Below are 15,151 nucleotides of genomic sequence, written 5' to 3' on the forward strand. Positions count from 1 at the left end.
GCATATATGAATAATTTTTGGGATTATCTAAATAGGAGCTATCTCGTATAGCCTAATAGACCTTCGCCAATTTTCATTATTCGTATGCGTTTACCACATGAATTTAAACTAATATTATAATTAACAACTCTTAAAAAATGGTAATATCTTACTATATTCGACGTTGGTGAATGCCAGGTACAGAAGGTGTTAATATCGTCAAGGTAACTTTTCTCTCGGCGGGGTACGCACACAACTCCAGCACCCCGACTTTAACTGTCCTCTGAAATGAAATAAAAATCAGGCTCAGAATACATTAGAATACATTAGTGTGAAGGAAAGAGAGAGATCTTTTGTTTAAATATCAGTCAATATTTCTTTCTTCAGCGGTGTTTGATTGGGTTTGGATGTTTAGGAAAACATTAAACTCTGTCTGTGTTTGGATGTTTAGGAAAACATTAAATTGTGTTTTTCTTCATCGTCAACTCTGAGAGAACTCCCCTCAAAATTATATGAAACCTGTAGAAAGTCAACTCAGAATATAGAGCTGTGTTTTAACAAGCACCTGTAACTTAAAACAAAACAATTATCGAATATATCTCAAATCCTTATCCTGACCCCCTTCCAAGTGCTATACAGTCGTAATGGTTTGGCGATTTATATATATTATATATTTGTTTACTCATTTACATGCATGATTATCATACATTTGATCATTACCTGTCCAAAAGGGACGCAGCTTGTGCAGTAAATTCTGGCAGCTCGCCGGAGTGTGGACACACGCTGACATCCTAATAATATATACGAGCATGTTATTTATCCGTGCGCCGACCCTCTGACAGCTTATAAACATAGCACATAAGACATGCCTTATAGCAAGAACTATTTGCCGCATACTTTACATATATATATATATATATATATATATATATATATATATATATATATATATATATATATATATATATATATATATGTTCGCCTCCCTTATTATAACTATCCTTCAATAATTGGGGGTTCATTGTCTCCAAGACACTTTGGTAATCTTTCTCCAATAAACACATAAAAGCCGAACCATAAACACACGAGGGAGGAGTTGGTGGGTGGGGCTCTAATCCCGCTTTTGGCCAGAGACAATTTTGGGCATTTGTCGGAGCGGGCTCCTAGGTTCCCAGCGCCCTGGCAGCATTACCCGGGCCAAGAAAGGCGAATATATGTAGCCTAGTGTCGCAAATGGGCCGGCGTGTGTTCGTCTGCCTTGCCCTGCCCTCGGCCGCCCTCTGCGTTATATCTATATACGCCTGAATGCATTATGTTGACATTTACATAATATCTATATATGTTAAGGTGGACTGGAGGGGAAAAAACATCCTCAATGAATCGTTGCCATTCATGGACAAGCAAATTTAGGATAAATTTAGGTTTCAAGCATTTCCTAGAGATTGCGACGAGGGGGGACGCCTTAATGTGACGCCCCTTCTCCTTCCCCCTTCCCTCTGTAGTCTTCTCTACCCCTTCTTCCCTTCCCTCCGTGCTCTGTCCTATACCCCATCCCTTGCTCCTGCTATGACAGCACCTCTTCCTTCCCCTTTCCCATTTACCTCCTGGTAGTGAGTACAAGGTGTCTGTGAATAAGTTATGTAGTAATAGTTTGTTTGAATGGCCGACCTTCAGCTCTTGGGGCTGTCTTTCAAAATTGTCGATTATCTAACTCAATAACTGGACCCCCCTTCATTCCTGGTCGTGTTGTGAATTATGTCGGGACTTAGCTCTGGGGCTAAGTACTGGATCAGTTAGCTTTTTCAGCTGCATGTATGTTATTTGTGTCAAATGAGAATACGCCACGTATACAGGAGATGTACTCATTCATACATGTGAAATTCATACATGTGACACTCATACATGTAAGTGAAGGACAATTATAAGTGTCATGAATATTATTAATGATAAAATTATAAAATTTAGTAACATATATTTATATTTGCAAAAATATAGTTTTGGGGAACACCACAGGCTATAATTGACGAATGCATCTTAATTTAAAGACGCATCTTAGACGAGTATAGTCCCAGGGATTAAGGGTTTTATATATATATATATATATATATATATATATATATATATATATATATATATATATATATATATATATATATATATATATATATATATATATATATATATATATATATATACAGGAAACCCACATTTGAAAATGTTTGAACTTTTCTGCATTTAATAAACCAGTTTTGTTTTTATTCATTTTGTATATACATATTATGACTGTTAGAGAGCATTCGTAAATCCTTCCACACACACGAAGCAGCCCGTACCAGCTGTCTAACTCCCAGGTACCTATTTATTGCTAGGTGAACAGATACACCAGGGTGAAAGACACTATGCCCATTAGGTTAACCCTCAGCCGGGAATCGAACCCGGGACCTTAGGACTACGACCACGGAGCATATGTGTGTGTGTGACGTTGAAGGTGTAGTTGTGGGTGTATTGTGTAGTGGTTGTGGGCGCGTCATCCAGTTAAGGTTGAGTCACAGGCGCCCACACTCAGGCTTCCCGCCCACAGACAACACCCATTAACCCTCAATGTGCCCCCCCCCTCTCTCTCTCTCTCTCTCTCTCTCTCTCTCTCTCTCTCTCTCTCTCTCTCTCTCTCTCTCTCTCTCTCTCCTGTCCATTCCACTTCGCTATTCTTACGTTAAACATATTCTTTCTAACCTCCAGGTAAAACATCTGAGCCTCAAATATCCGAGTAATGACTTCCTGTTCCACATTGTTTTACGCCTAACATGTCCTGTTTACCGCCCTTGTCAATTGTCTCCCAAGTGGCGTAGTGGTCACATGATTCGCCCTGAGTTCAAGCCCTGGGAGGATTTACTGGGTGTCGATCCTTAATAGTTATAACCCCCCTGTTCATCCAGCAGAAAATGGGTACCTGTTAAGGTATTGTTTCCATTAGCTGTGGTAAGGGAAAGCTCTCAGCTTTTCTAATGGGAGTCAGGCAGCGTGCAATTAATTCTGTAGCCGTGTGTGTAAAGGAAATTGTCACCTCTATTCCGTCCCTCTTCAAGAAGATACAAATTTTGAAAAGGGGCGTATGTTAACATTGATAAATGCGTGTTTGGGAGAACGAGCCTAGCCTAAGGACAGGTAGAAAATTTGGTACATGCAGGTTGGTACAAGTGAGCAGGTTGGTACAAGTGAGCAGGTTGGTACAAGTGAGCAGGATGGTACAAGTGAACAGGTTGTACAAGTAAACAGGATGGTACAAGTGAACAGGTTGGTACAAGTAAACAGGATGGTACAAGTGAACAGGATGGTACAAGTGAGCAGGTTGGTACAAGTGAGCAGGTTGGTACAAGCGAGCAGGTTGGCACAAGTGAGCAGGTTGGTACAAGTGAGCAGGATGGTACAAGTGAACAGGTTGTACAAGTAAACAGGATGGTACAAGTGAACAGGTTGGTACAAGTAAACAGGATGGTACAAGTGAACAGGATGGTACAAGTGAGCAGGTTGGTACAAGTGAGCAGGTTGGTACAAGCGAGCAGGTTGGTACAAGCGACCAGGTTGGTACAAGCGAGCAGGTTGGTACAAGCGAGCAGGTTGGTACAAGTGAGCAGGTTGGTACAAGTGAACAGGTTGGAACAAGTGAGCAGGTTGGTACAAGCGAGCAGGTTGGTACAAGTGAGCAGGTTGGTACAAGCGAGCAGGTTGGTACAAGTGAGCAGGTTGGTACAAGTGAACAGGTTGGAACAAGTGAGCAGGTTGGTACAAGCGAGCAGGTTGGTACAAGTGAGCAGGTTGGTACAAGTGAGCAGGTTGGTACAAACAAGCAGGTTGCTACAAGTGAACAGGTTGGTACAAGTGAACAGGTTGTACAAGTGAACAGGTTGGTACAAGTGAGCAGGTTGGTACAAGTGAGCAGGTTGGTACAAGTGAGCAGGTTGGTACAAGTGAGCAGGTTGGTACAAGTGAGCAGGTTGGTACAAGTGAACAGGTTGCTACAAGTGAGCAGGTTGGTACAAGTGAGCAGGTTGGTACAAGTAAACAGGATGGTACAAACAAGCGCACAGAATGCCTATACACACAAAGGTCTTTACCCAGCATTCTACTACACAGTAAACAATAACCTGCCACCGTGCCCAATAACCTCGACTCACCACCAGAGCAGCCCACGACCAGGCTGACGCGTGCAGTGGGAGGGAAGGAAGCCTAGGAGACTTCACCCAACCAACACGCTCCAATAAATCACCACCAGCTTATATAATAATCCACTTATGTTAATATTATGCTAGAGGAGGGGCGGAGCACCGTGGGAGGAGGAGGCAAGAAACAGGTCTTAACACTCTCTCTACAGCCTTGATTTATTAGTGTCTGTTTTAAGCGTAATAGGGAACGACTTTATTTAGCATCTGATTTGAACCGCCCGGTGAGCAGAGCTTCGCCGCTCATAAAGCAGAGTTTTACTAGCTAGGCGTTTTCCTTCTGCGCTCTATTGACGATCAAGATAATTGGATCATGGGAGATTAGCAAACTGTTCAGACCATTACCAAGAGGCATTAACGCTGGGTGAAGCACCCACACTTGGGTTGAGTAGCGGTGGAGGTGGTGTTGGGCTCACTGGTTGTGGATTTAATTTGAATGAGATTGGTTTGTGAGTCAGTCGGCTCGTTTGTGGGTCCTGGGTAGTGCGGAAGTTGCTTCCCACGTTGATCTCAGTTACGAATGATTTGTTGTTGTTGTTTAAGATTCAGCTATTAAGAACAGAAAGTTCCAAGAACCACGGGGTATGGTGAGCCCGTAGAGGACTTACCTGGCACAGGAGCGGGCTGTAACTTGAACGAATGCTCGCTCGGGGGGGGGGGGGGGGGGGGTTAAGCACTGGGATATTTGATTTATTCTCGTCGTCGCCAGACCTACACCACAACAAATATTCATTCAACAAATATGCTCTACAAGGCGTGGTGTAGTCGCATTTCTTACTTTGGTAAGATAATAGACCAAACATAACATAATAGGCAGGGAAAATATGGTATGGGTTACACCAGCCGAGATGAGCAACCTTGCCAGTCTAATAGTGACTCTCACACCGGATCAGTCATCTCAGCAGGGGCCACTACACTGTTGCAAGGGTCCTGGTGGGTGTCCTCACCTCACTACAGTGCTACAGGGGTCCTGGTGGGTGTCCTCACCTCACTACAGTGCTACAGGGGTCCTGGTGGGTGTCCTCACCTTACTACAGTGCTACAAGGGTCCTGGTGGGTGTCCTCACCTCACCACAGTGCTACAAGGGTCCTGGTGGGTGTCCTCACCTCACTACAGTGCTACAGGGGTCCTGGTGGGTGTCCTCACCTCACTACAGTGCTACAAGGGTCCTGGTGGGTGTCCTCACCTCACTACAGTGCTGCAGGGGTCCTGGTGGGTGTCCTCACCTCACTACAGTGCTACAAGGGTCCTGGTGGGTGTCCTCGCCTCACTACAGTGCTACAAGGGTCCTCGTAGGTGTCCAGTTTGCCTACAGCCCCGCTCCTGTGCCGGGTAAGCCCACTACTGGTTCACCATAGCCCGTGCTACTTGGAACTTTTTGTTCCCAGTAGCTGAATCTATAACAACAACAACAACGTTCAGTTTGCCACTGTTAAAACTCGCACTATTAACCATTGACCAATGAAGAATTTGGTGAGATCTATCTGTAATATTTCAATATCTTTTAATAAAGCAGCTGTCTTGCCAAGATCTACTGCAAAGTATGACAGGAAAATATAGTTTGTTGCTGTAGTTTTAGATTCAGCTACTCGGAATAAATCGTTCTAAGTAGCACGGGCTATGGTGAGCCCGTAGTGGACTTACCTGGCACAGGAGCCGGGCAGTGGATGTAGTTTGTATTCTTGTCTATTTGTTGTACTAGGTGGGGTACTCAGGTCGACCCAGGGACCGTCTCTCTCTCTTCCTGTTTCTGTCTGTCAATGCTTTTTCTGCTTATATCTGTCTCACGGCCGCCTTCCTGTCTCTGTTTCTCTCTAACTTTGTCTCTATGTCTGTGTGTCTCTGCATCTGTCTCTTTCTCTCGGTGAGAGCCTGGACAGGCTTGGGAATCGTTGGAGGGAAGGGTAGTATGGTCAACACACTGGAGGTAAAAGTGTATGGAATGGGGCATGGGCATAGAGAGAGGGACGAGGGTTTTAACACAGCATGTGGATATAGTGGGTGGGAGAGGTCGTCGTCGGTAGCTGGGAGAGCAGGTAAAGAATGATCAGCTAGTCAGAAATGGTTGTGGTATATCTGGCTTTGTAAGGGGTAATTATTATGATTGAATTTTTAGTTTAAATTTGCTGCGATCAGTGCATAATGTTATTTTTAGTTTAAATATGGTGCGAACAGTCCATACTGTTATAGGATATGGTAAGATGAATATAAGAAAATAAATAAATAATAAAATTTCAAGCCAGAATGCAGTAGCGATATTCGTCGGGAAAAAGGGAAGGGGGGGGGGGGGGGTATGGTAGATTTGGCTTTTTGTCATGTAGGATTCTTTTCACTGATGCCTCAGCCCATCCACGTCGGGCACATATGTATTGGAATTCCCGTTCAAAATTGGGGGAGACTACCCCCGAGCGTCTAGCCTACACCATCGAACAGACATTTCTATTAACAAATATAGATCAGTAACCCCACTGATCTTTATCGTTTTCTCGGAGTGGGGATTATTTGATTTACTGTTATTTGATTGTTTAACTCCTGTCATGAAATTTAATGTCCATCGTGTCACACTACCGTGTGTGTGTGTGTGTGTGTGTGTGTGTGTGTGTGTGTGTGTGTGTGTGTGTGTGTGTGTGTGTGTGTGTGTGTGTGTGTGTGTGTGTGTGTGTGTGTGTGGCTGTGTGGGACTGTGGTTTGTCCAAGAACGCGGGTTCGACCCCCATTATACTGCCTCAATATTTTCTCACACACATCACGTCCTTGTGATTTCAGTGTGACGTGTGTGCCTCTCTTCAGAGTCTGTGTTTACACCTGCATTTTGGGTTGCTTCTAATGCTGTGATTTTGTAAGTATGATCGAGGTGTTGCAAAAGTTAAAATCTTTCTGGGCTTTGTTTTTTTTTTACATAAAACTTGAGCTTTGATTAGGGGAGGAGAGGACGATGTAGGGCAGGGGAGGGAGTTGATGGGCAGGGGAGGGAGATAAAAGGCAGGAGAGGAAAATGAAGCGAAGGGTAGGGAGTTGAAGGGCAGGGGAGAGAAATGAAGGGCTGGGGAGGAAGATGAAGGGCAGGGGAGGAAGATGAAGGGCAGGGGAGGAAGATGAAGGGCAGGGGAGGGAGATGAAGGGCAGGGGAGGGAGATGAAGGGCAGGGGAGGGAGATGAAGGGCAAGGGAAGAAAATGAAAGGCAGGGGAGGGAGATAAAGGGCAGGAGAGGAAAATGAAGGGTAGAGTAGGAAGATGAAGGGCAGGGGAGGGAATTGAAGGGCAGGGGAGAGAAATGGAGGGTAGGGGAGGGAGATAAAGGGTAGGGGAGGGAGATGGAGAGCAGGGGAAGAAAATGAAGGGCAGGGTAAGGAGATGAAGGGCAGGAGAAGGAGATGAAGGGCAAGAGAGAGAGAGAGATGAAGGGCAAGAGAGGGAATGAAAGCAGCATGAGGTGCATCACAGCAAGAGCAGCAGGGTAGTGGTGCAGCGGTTCAGCAAAAGGAGGAGCAGCGGTGCAGCAGCCAAGGAGAAGGCGTAGGCGTGCCGTTGGGGAGATCTGGCCAGCCGCCTATAACAAGACCCGCTGCAGCAATTAGAATACCTTAACCCGAGCACTCGTTATTTCTACAGTATAATGTTGAGGTTGTGTGGCTGGCATACTAAACAGGCCGGAGACTGTCAGGCCGGCCGGCGCCCCTCCCCTTCCAACCCTCCCCCACCCCACCCTCCCTCCTGCACAATATATCACTCCAAGCGTTCGAATAACCGCGTATTTTGAGCGTGTAATAGGCACTAAGAGACTATTGGTTCGTACGCGAGAGAGAGGAGGAGGAGGTAAGGAGCCGGGATAGCGAGTGTATCGCTGGCTTGGGGTGCCCGCAGCTGCTGTGGTGAGGGGGGGGGGAGGGGTGATCAGGTATTGTGGTCGGTGTAGGGAGTGGGGGATGAGCGTGTGGGTGGGGGTTAGGAGTAACCTGGCAATCATGGGTCGTGGCTGGACTTAAGAACCCGGTCATCACCGGCTAGAAGGACACCCCGCTATGAATTACAGAGCTATACCCCTCCTTGCCTTACATCTCCCCCCCCCCCACCCCCGGTCTCTCTCTCTCTGTCTCTCAGTCTCACAAGGAGGATGAGAGATGTCAGCCACTAGGTGTGGAGGTCGCAGCTCTTCATCATCCTCATGACAAATATCCACTCATAAAATCGGGTGAATATGTGCACACAATATGTAAAATCGCTGTAGCAGCCTTCCCCCCAACCCCCCTCCTCTTTAGAACTCTTTCTTCCTACATAATACATGCATAAAAATATACATGAACAGAGGTGCATATTTTCCTGCATGGTATAGTGATGTGGGACTTGGAGACCTGCAGGAATAACAGTTACATGAAGGGATAATGAGACAAATTGCTGCCGTATAAATCTACTATCGTATGTTAACATATTCATGTATATTTTGATTAAATATATTACAAATATGTCCAGTAATTACATAGGACAATATTTATTGGCGCGGGACGGTGGGGAGTACGCAGTTGAGTGGCTTATAAACCAACTTTCTTTTTTAAACTGAGAAAAGTCTGTTCAAAGTAGCTGAATCTGAAATAACAACAACCTTAAACTAGTTTACTCCACTGTAAACTGTGTCTCTGTACAATGCCTCTTTACTAGAAGTATACCTTTTAAAAGAATTAATATGGTCTAATTTATTGGTAAGTAGTTGTCTTGATAGCTCTCTTACGGGTAAAAGGGCCGTAGGCTCACCACTTAAAAATTAAATGGTCGATGATTACAACAAAATAACTAATGTGGTGAAACCACGGGGCCTAAACTGGATCCTTTGATAGCACATGATAACCCTCGTGTTCTTGAGGATATCCTGGTAATGTACCCAAAATTTGACAGTGCAGGCTACTGATCACATGGACCTGCATGACTAACCATCCTGCGAGATGAGGCCTTTTAGTATCGTTGCTACTTTATTCACTCCCGTTTTCTTGATGATATCCTCATAATACAATACAAGTTTGCCATTGCAGACAAGTTAACACATGGCCATGTATGACTAACGATTTTTTTCGTCGCAAAGCTAGTTCTTGACACACTGTATTCCCCTTCATATAGTCTAATGTAGCAGCACAAATGCAGATGTATCTAAATGTGTTAATAAAGAAAAATGAGAGGAGCCCCTAGAATGATTACATAATTTATAAATGTGCAGTCAGTTTGCCCCCATTTTAATTCCTTGGTAAAGAATTATACTATGAGCTGTCACTGTGTAAGCATGAAGCCCTCACTACATTCCAACTAAAAAAATTGCCTTATCACTGTCAGAAGGTACCAATATGAGCTTTCTGAATGATACCCTGGTTATGGGGTACAGCTTCTTAAACCTCCACGAAATATGGCTTTACACCAGTCGTGATTTACTGATTCGTCTGACATAATGAGTGTCTGGGGGTAGGTATAAATTGGAGTTGTCTTAAATAGGCCAATAGGCCTTCTGCAGTTTCCGAATTCATCCTGCCTTCATGTTCAGGAAACCCAACAAAAAGAAAGCTGTGAAGTATTGGGCGGAATGAGAAAACACGTCTTAATCACATGTTTATAATCGACAGAAGCCACTTTCATCGATATAAACGTCTGATATCAACGTACAGTCAAAACACAAGTTAAATGAAAACAAAAGACAGTTTTACTATTAATATGAATATAACCTAGGTAATATTAAGTACTATAAATCACACTCAATCCCAACAGAAGGGCATATCACTGCAGAAGAATTAAATAATCTTTTCCGTGTTTTGTAACTGTCCAGTAGGTTCACTGATCTTCATACTCTGGGAAATCATATTGCAATGCCCACTGAAACTTGACCTTCAATCTAGATCTTTGAGGCTAGAATTAATCTCTTTGTCCGTGTGAGCCAATCCTGGCCTCAGGAGAGAAGCCGCTGCTCTCTTCTGATTGGTTCCGGCACCCTATTTCTCAAATCGCAGCCAATGAGAATAGATCTCGTGATCGTTCGCAGCTGATTTGCTAAGACAGTCATTTAATACCATCATCGAAGTTTCTAGAAGGTTCATGGATCCACCATTTCTTAACGCACGCGAACAAAGGCATTATGAAAAAATTTACATAAATGCTCAGAAACAACATAACCCTAACCGAACATGATATTTATGTTTAAGATAAAATAGGAACTGTTCATGACTGGCGAGAGTAGAAATGAGCACAAAGGCATAAAAGGTCATGTATACAGGTGTTCTCCCTCCCCCCCATCCCCCTATCCTATCAGGCCTCCTGAGGACGTCAGCAGCCAGATGACTGTGTCTTGTGTTGTAGCCTGAGGGAGACGGGCTTCACGCCAAGCACTTTACCCGGTACCACTCTTGGGAATCTGCTTCAAGCACATTTCCACCTCTTGCAAATGTTGCTAAGTCATTTTTCTTTCCTCCTCCTCCCCCCCCCATTCCTTCTTGAGTGTGTACTCATCTATTTGTGCCTGCGGGGGTTGAGCTTTGGCTCTTTGGTCCCGCCTCTCTACTGTCAATCAACTGGTTTACAGATTCCTGAGCCTGCTGTGCTCTATCGTGTGTGTGTACATGTGTAGGTAGTTTGTATTTGTGTCTGCAAGATCGATCTGTTAGCTCTTGGACCCCGCCTTTCTAACCGACGGTTTTCTAAGGTACTGACTCCCGACCTATTTTTCCTCTATCTCATATTATCTCCTGGCTATTTCATATTTCTCTCACGCACACACATTCCCCCAGGGTGCAGCCCGTAGCTGCTAACTCCCAAGTACCTATTTACTGCTAGGTGAACAGGGTTAGCAGGTGAAAGAAACTGCTCATTTGTTTCTGTCTCGGCTGAGAATCGACCCCGGGCCCTTAGGATTACGACCCCCTGATCGCTGCCGCTCAGCCGCGAGGATCTGTGTGTATGTGTGTGTGTGCGGGGAATGAACTGCAACTCTAAAGCTATCTATCATCTGGTTCAGACGATAGATGACCCAAGATAATAGACGGGAGATTGATGTATTGTTTCAAGCGTAGGCTAGATATATACTTAAAAAAAAGGAGTTCACTTGGCTGTAAATAGGAGCTGCATTGCCTAGATCAATATGCCTTTGTGCAGTGTACTCAATACCGATGATCTTAACGGCTAAAAGCAACATTAACTATGTTTCTCTAGGCAATACTGATATTGTCTAGTGTAACACAAAGTGCAGTTGTGATCACCCTGGCCTCCAGTGGTAAGTCTTTTGTCTCGTGCTGCTTCCTTCTCCCCAACTTGGTCTGGTTAGGAGAGCCCAAGTCAGTCTCCAGCACCACCACCACCAATATTTACCACACTGCTGGTGGTGATTGTGGTAGTGAGGATAGGTGGAGGGGGTGACTATTAACGGTGATGGTTATGGTAATAGTGATAATTGTGGTGAGAATAGTGACTGTATTGCTTCGTTCCTTCTTCCTCACCAACCCACTCCCTCCCCCACCCCTCTCCACATTCCTCTTTTTTTTCAGATATCATGGCATTGTTTACATTCCTGGGGAGATAATTCAGTGTCGAGTTGTGGCGTCCCTGAGAAGTCGAGACCCGCTGCTAAGCCGAAACCCGTGTCGGCGTCAGATTAATTGGATCTCTTCGTCATATCAAACAGGTGCCGACGGTAATTTGATAGTTTCCCCATTAAGCAATTATAAGGCGTTTAGAGGAGAGGGGGAAGGGGGATGATGAAAGGAATCAAGAGAGACAGAGAGGAAAAAAGAGATAAAAAAGGACAAAGAAAAACAGAGAACAAATTATTCTAGCAGAGAGAACAAGTGCAATTTGGCTTAGTGATAAAGCCAGATCCACTTTTTATCTTGGGTTTAGATACATCTACATACACCCAGACTCATTTAAGAGACGTATACAGGACGTCTTATTCGTATATTGAGACGCCTGGCTTGGTACACACACGATGTTTGGCTCGTATAAGGCATGTTGGCCTCGTACACAGGACGCCAGGTACTGCCAGTACTGTGCTCAGGCCGCTACGGATACACATGTGTCCATGTTTCTCTCTGTCGACACGAGAAACATGGCTCCTATGAGGCTATATGGCTGAAAACATCTTATAGTCGTTGTTTTCAGACTATAAGAGGAAATAGACTATAAGATGAAAACATCTTATAGTCGATGTTTTCAGACTGCTGTGTCGCTGACAGCTCTCAGTGTTACCGTTTTTGTTTCGTTTGTCCCTCTTGATGGTTTTCTGCTATTTGCTCATTATCACCTTTATTGAGGGGTTTCCTTTCGCACTGTATTTCTACCTTATCAGCTGCCGCGAGCTGTCTGCTGTCATTATAGAGCTCTGCTGGCCGCCGTCTGCTGCTGTTATGTTCGGTCGGCTGAACGCTGGCTATTCTCACCCACGATGGGAGAGGTGTTTATTGCCCCTCACTTCTGTAATTGGTGGTACTGTAGACCTACCATTGTTGCTTGCCTAGTATGTTGATGTGTGTTGTTCTTTTGGAACAAATAAAGTTCTAGCCTGGTGTGTAATGCGGGTACGTTGTACGGCTGAAGTTGTTTGCAATGTAATGTTGTTTGAAAATAAGTAATGAGAATAACAAAGCATTGCCTGTATGTAAACACAAGGGATAACCTGCCATAAATCATTGTAAGAAGTAGCAACAGTGTCTGGAAACACGCTTAAGGTATAGCACGAGCGTATCTTAACGTAAGCCTTCTCTACCGTATCCTAGCCTATCGTAAGCCTAGGCAACGTATGGTAGCCTAGCCTAACCTAACACAGCTCAGCCTAACCTAACATCGCCTAGTCTAGTTTAACGTAATCTAGCCTAACAGACAAACTTTTCCAACTTTACCTGTAGCGGCCAGATTCACAAAAGCACTTACGAACCTGTACATCTTTTCTCAATCTTTGGCGGCTTTGTTTCCAATTATTAAACAGTTAATGAGTTCCAATGCACCAGGAGGCTGTTTATAACAATAACAGCAGCTGAATGGGAAGTTTTCATGCTTGTAAACTGTTTAATAAATGTAACCAAAGCCGTCAAAGATTGAGGAAAGATGTACACGTTCGTAAGTGCTTTCGTGAATCTGGTCCCTAGACTCGGGGAAAAGAACAAAACAAAAACACTTGGGATAAGACTTTGTAGGTCTGTAATAAATTAAACAAACACAACTTAATTTGTTTTCCCTCCCCATCGCTCTAACTTTGAAGAAAAATTATGTTAATCTCGGAGCACATGTCAGTCTAAGTTACTGAATTATTACATATAAATAAAGATCCTAAAAATTTAATACTTACAATTAAATAGGACTTTGAATTAAAAAGGGCACAATTGAATAGGACTTAATTAAACCCTTGAAGCTGTCCATTTTAATATTTCAGGATATCTTATCTACACTGAAGTCAATGACTTATTCTGATAAGAATTTGCAACTTTCAACCGCTTAAAAAATAATCGAACCGTAACCATTGTGCCGATGGATGTAGGCGGTAATTAATTAATCAAGATAACTGGTCGAGATTAAATAAATTAAATAAAACAAGGATATATATAAAAGTGAAAAAGAAAGTACAAATTCATTTGTTCTATCTCTCGCAATTTCCATTAATAACCACAAAAAGAATTGTCAACAAAGACACAACAACCACAATTCCAGCGCTCACTGGAACTTCTGATCACCATTTCACATAGCCGTCCCTACCACAATCGCATATTTTACACCACACGTTTGATCCAAACTACTACTACCACACAACCACCACTCACCCAGACAATCAACAACTACCACTGAGACAATTATCACCACCCTCAACACACCTAATCTTTCATTTTTCTTATACCCCCCTTTCTCTTCTTTTACTTTCCATTCCTTCCCTCTTTTGTTTTTCTTCCAACAACAAGATGCATTTGCGACGCTGCCAATGTTCTGGTGGGGGTGACAGAGGCAGGCAGTAACGGCACCACTGTCTCGCCCATCATCATTTAGAGGCAATAAAATGCCTCACGGCGCCGGTGATAATTTGGGGTCAATATTTTATCGTCTCGTATCACGGGGAGATCTTGGCACGCGGAGAAATTTATAGAAATAATAATCTTCCCCGCAAGAGATGGAGATGGAGAGATTGGCTGCCGAGTTGTGCGTGTGTTTATATGTGTATGAGTGTGTGTGTGTGTGTACTCACCTAATTGTGCTTGCGGGGGTTGAGCTCTGGCTCTTTGGTCCCGCCAAGTGTGTGTGTGTGTGTGTGTGTGTGTGTGTGTGTGTGTGTGTGTGTGTGTGTGTGTACTCACCTAATAGTGTGTGTGTGTGTGTATATATGTGTGCATCACTGAAGAAGATGAACTACCAGCTTTGGTATACATGCTCGCCGTCCAGTAAAAAAGGTGTACACATAATCTATTCACATAATTCAGACACTACTGAACCTCATATTTCAATATACCCGCTCTTATATTATTATTGAAACTATTTCCCCTCGCCTTTATCAATATTAATTACACTATTCCCCCCCCCCCCCCACCATCGTCATTATCCTTCCTGTGGTAAACATTACCTTTCTCTTATCACCTCCATCGTTATCCATCCCATCCAATTCAATTTCTTTCCAACCGAGCGAAATTCATCGCCCGGTCGGAACATAGGCTTCTGGTACTCCTTGCTCCCGTTGAGAGCCCTCCACCGTTCTATTTGCAACTCTAAAATCAATTTGACCACATTTGCTCGTAAAGTAAGATTTATTGCCGAGTTCGCCGTGTGGAAGCCAGAGTTATTCAACAGGTTGTTGCTGGCCCAGGGGAATTATTTGGAATATAAGTCATCCCGTGAGATTTATTCTACTTGTAGGCTATCTCCAGGAGTTGTTTTCGTTTGCAATGTTTAATATATATATATATATATATATATATATATATATATATATATATATATATATATATATAT

General features: G+C 43.7%; 1 protein-coding gene across 1 annotated transcript in view; it reads left to right on the top strand.

Moving 5' to 3' along the window:
* Positions 1 to 3,160: 3,160 nt before the first annotated feature.
* LOC138363140 (uncharacterized) overlaps positions 3,161 to 15,151 on the top strand; it is a 19,730-nt gene continuing 7,739 nt past the window's right edge. Inside the window, exons 1-2 of the mRNA XM_069322132.1 lie at positions 3,161 to 3,247; positions 3,453 to 4,027. Of these exons, the coding sequence (XP_069178233.1) occupies positions 3,161 to 3,247; positions 3,453 to 4,027 (662 nt within the window). The remainder of the gene's footprint in view (positions 3,248 to 3,452; positions 4,028 to 15,151) is intronic.

The sequence above is a fragment of the Procambarus clarkii genome, chromosome 10 (assembly GCF_040958095.1).
Source record: "Procambarus clarkii isolate CNS0578487 chromosome 10, FALCON_Pclarkii_2.0, whole genome shotgun sequence".
NCBI classification, from domain to species: domain Eukaryota; kingdom Metazoa; phylum Arthropoda; class Malacostraca; order Decapoda; family Cambaridae; genus Procambarus; species Procambarus clarkii.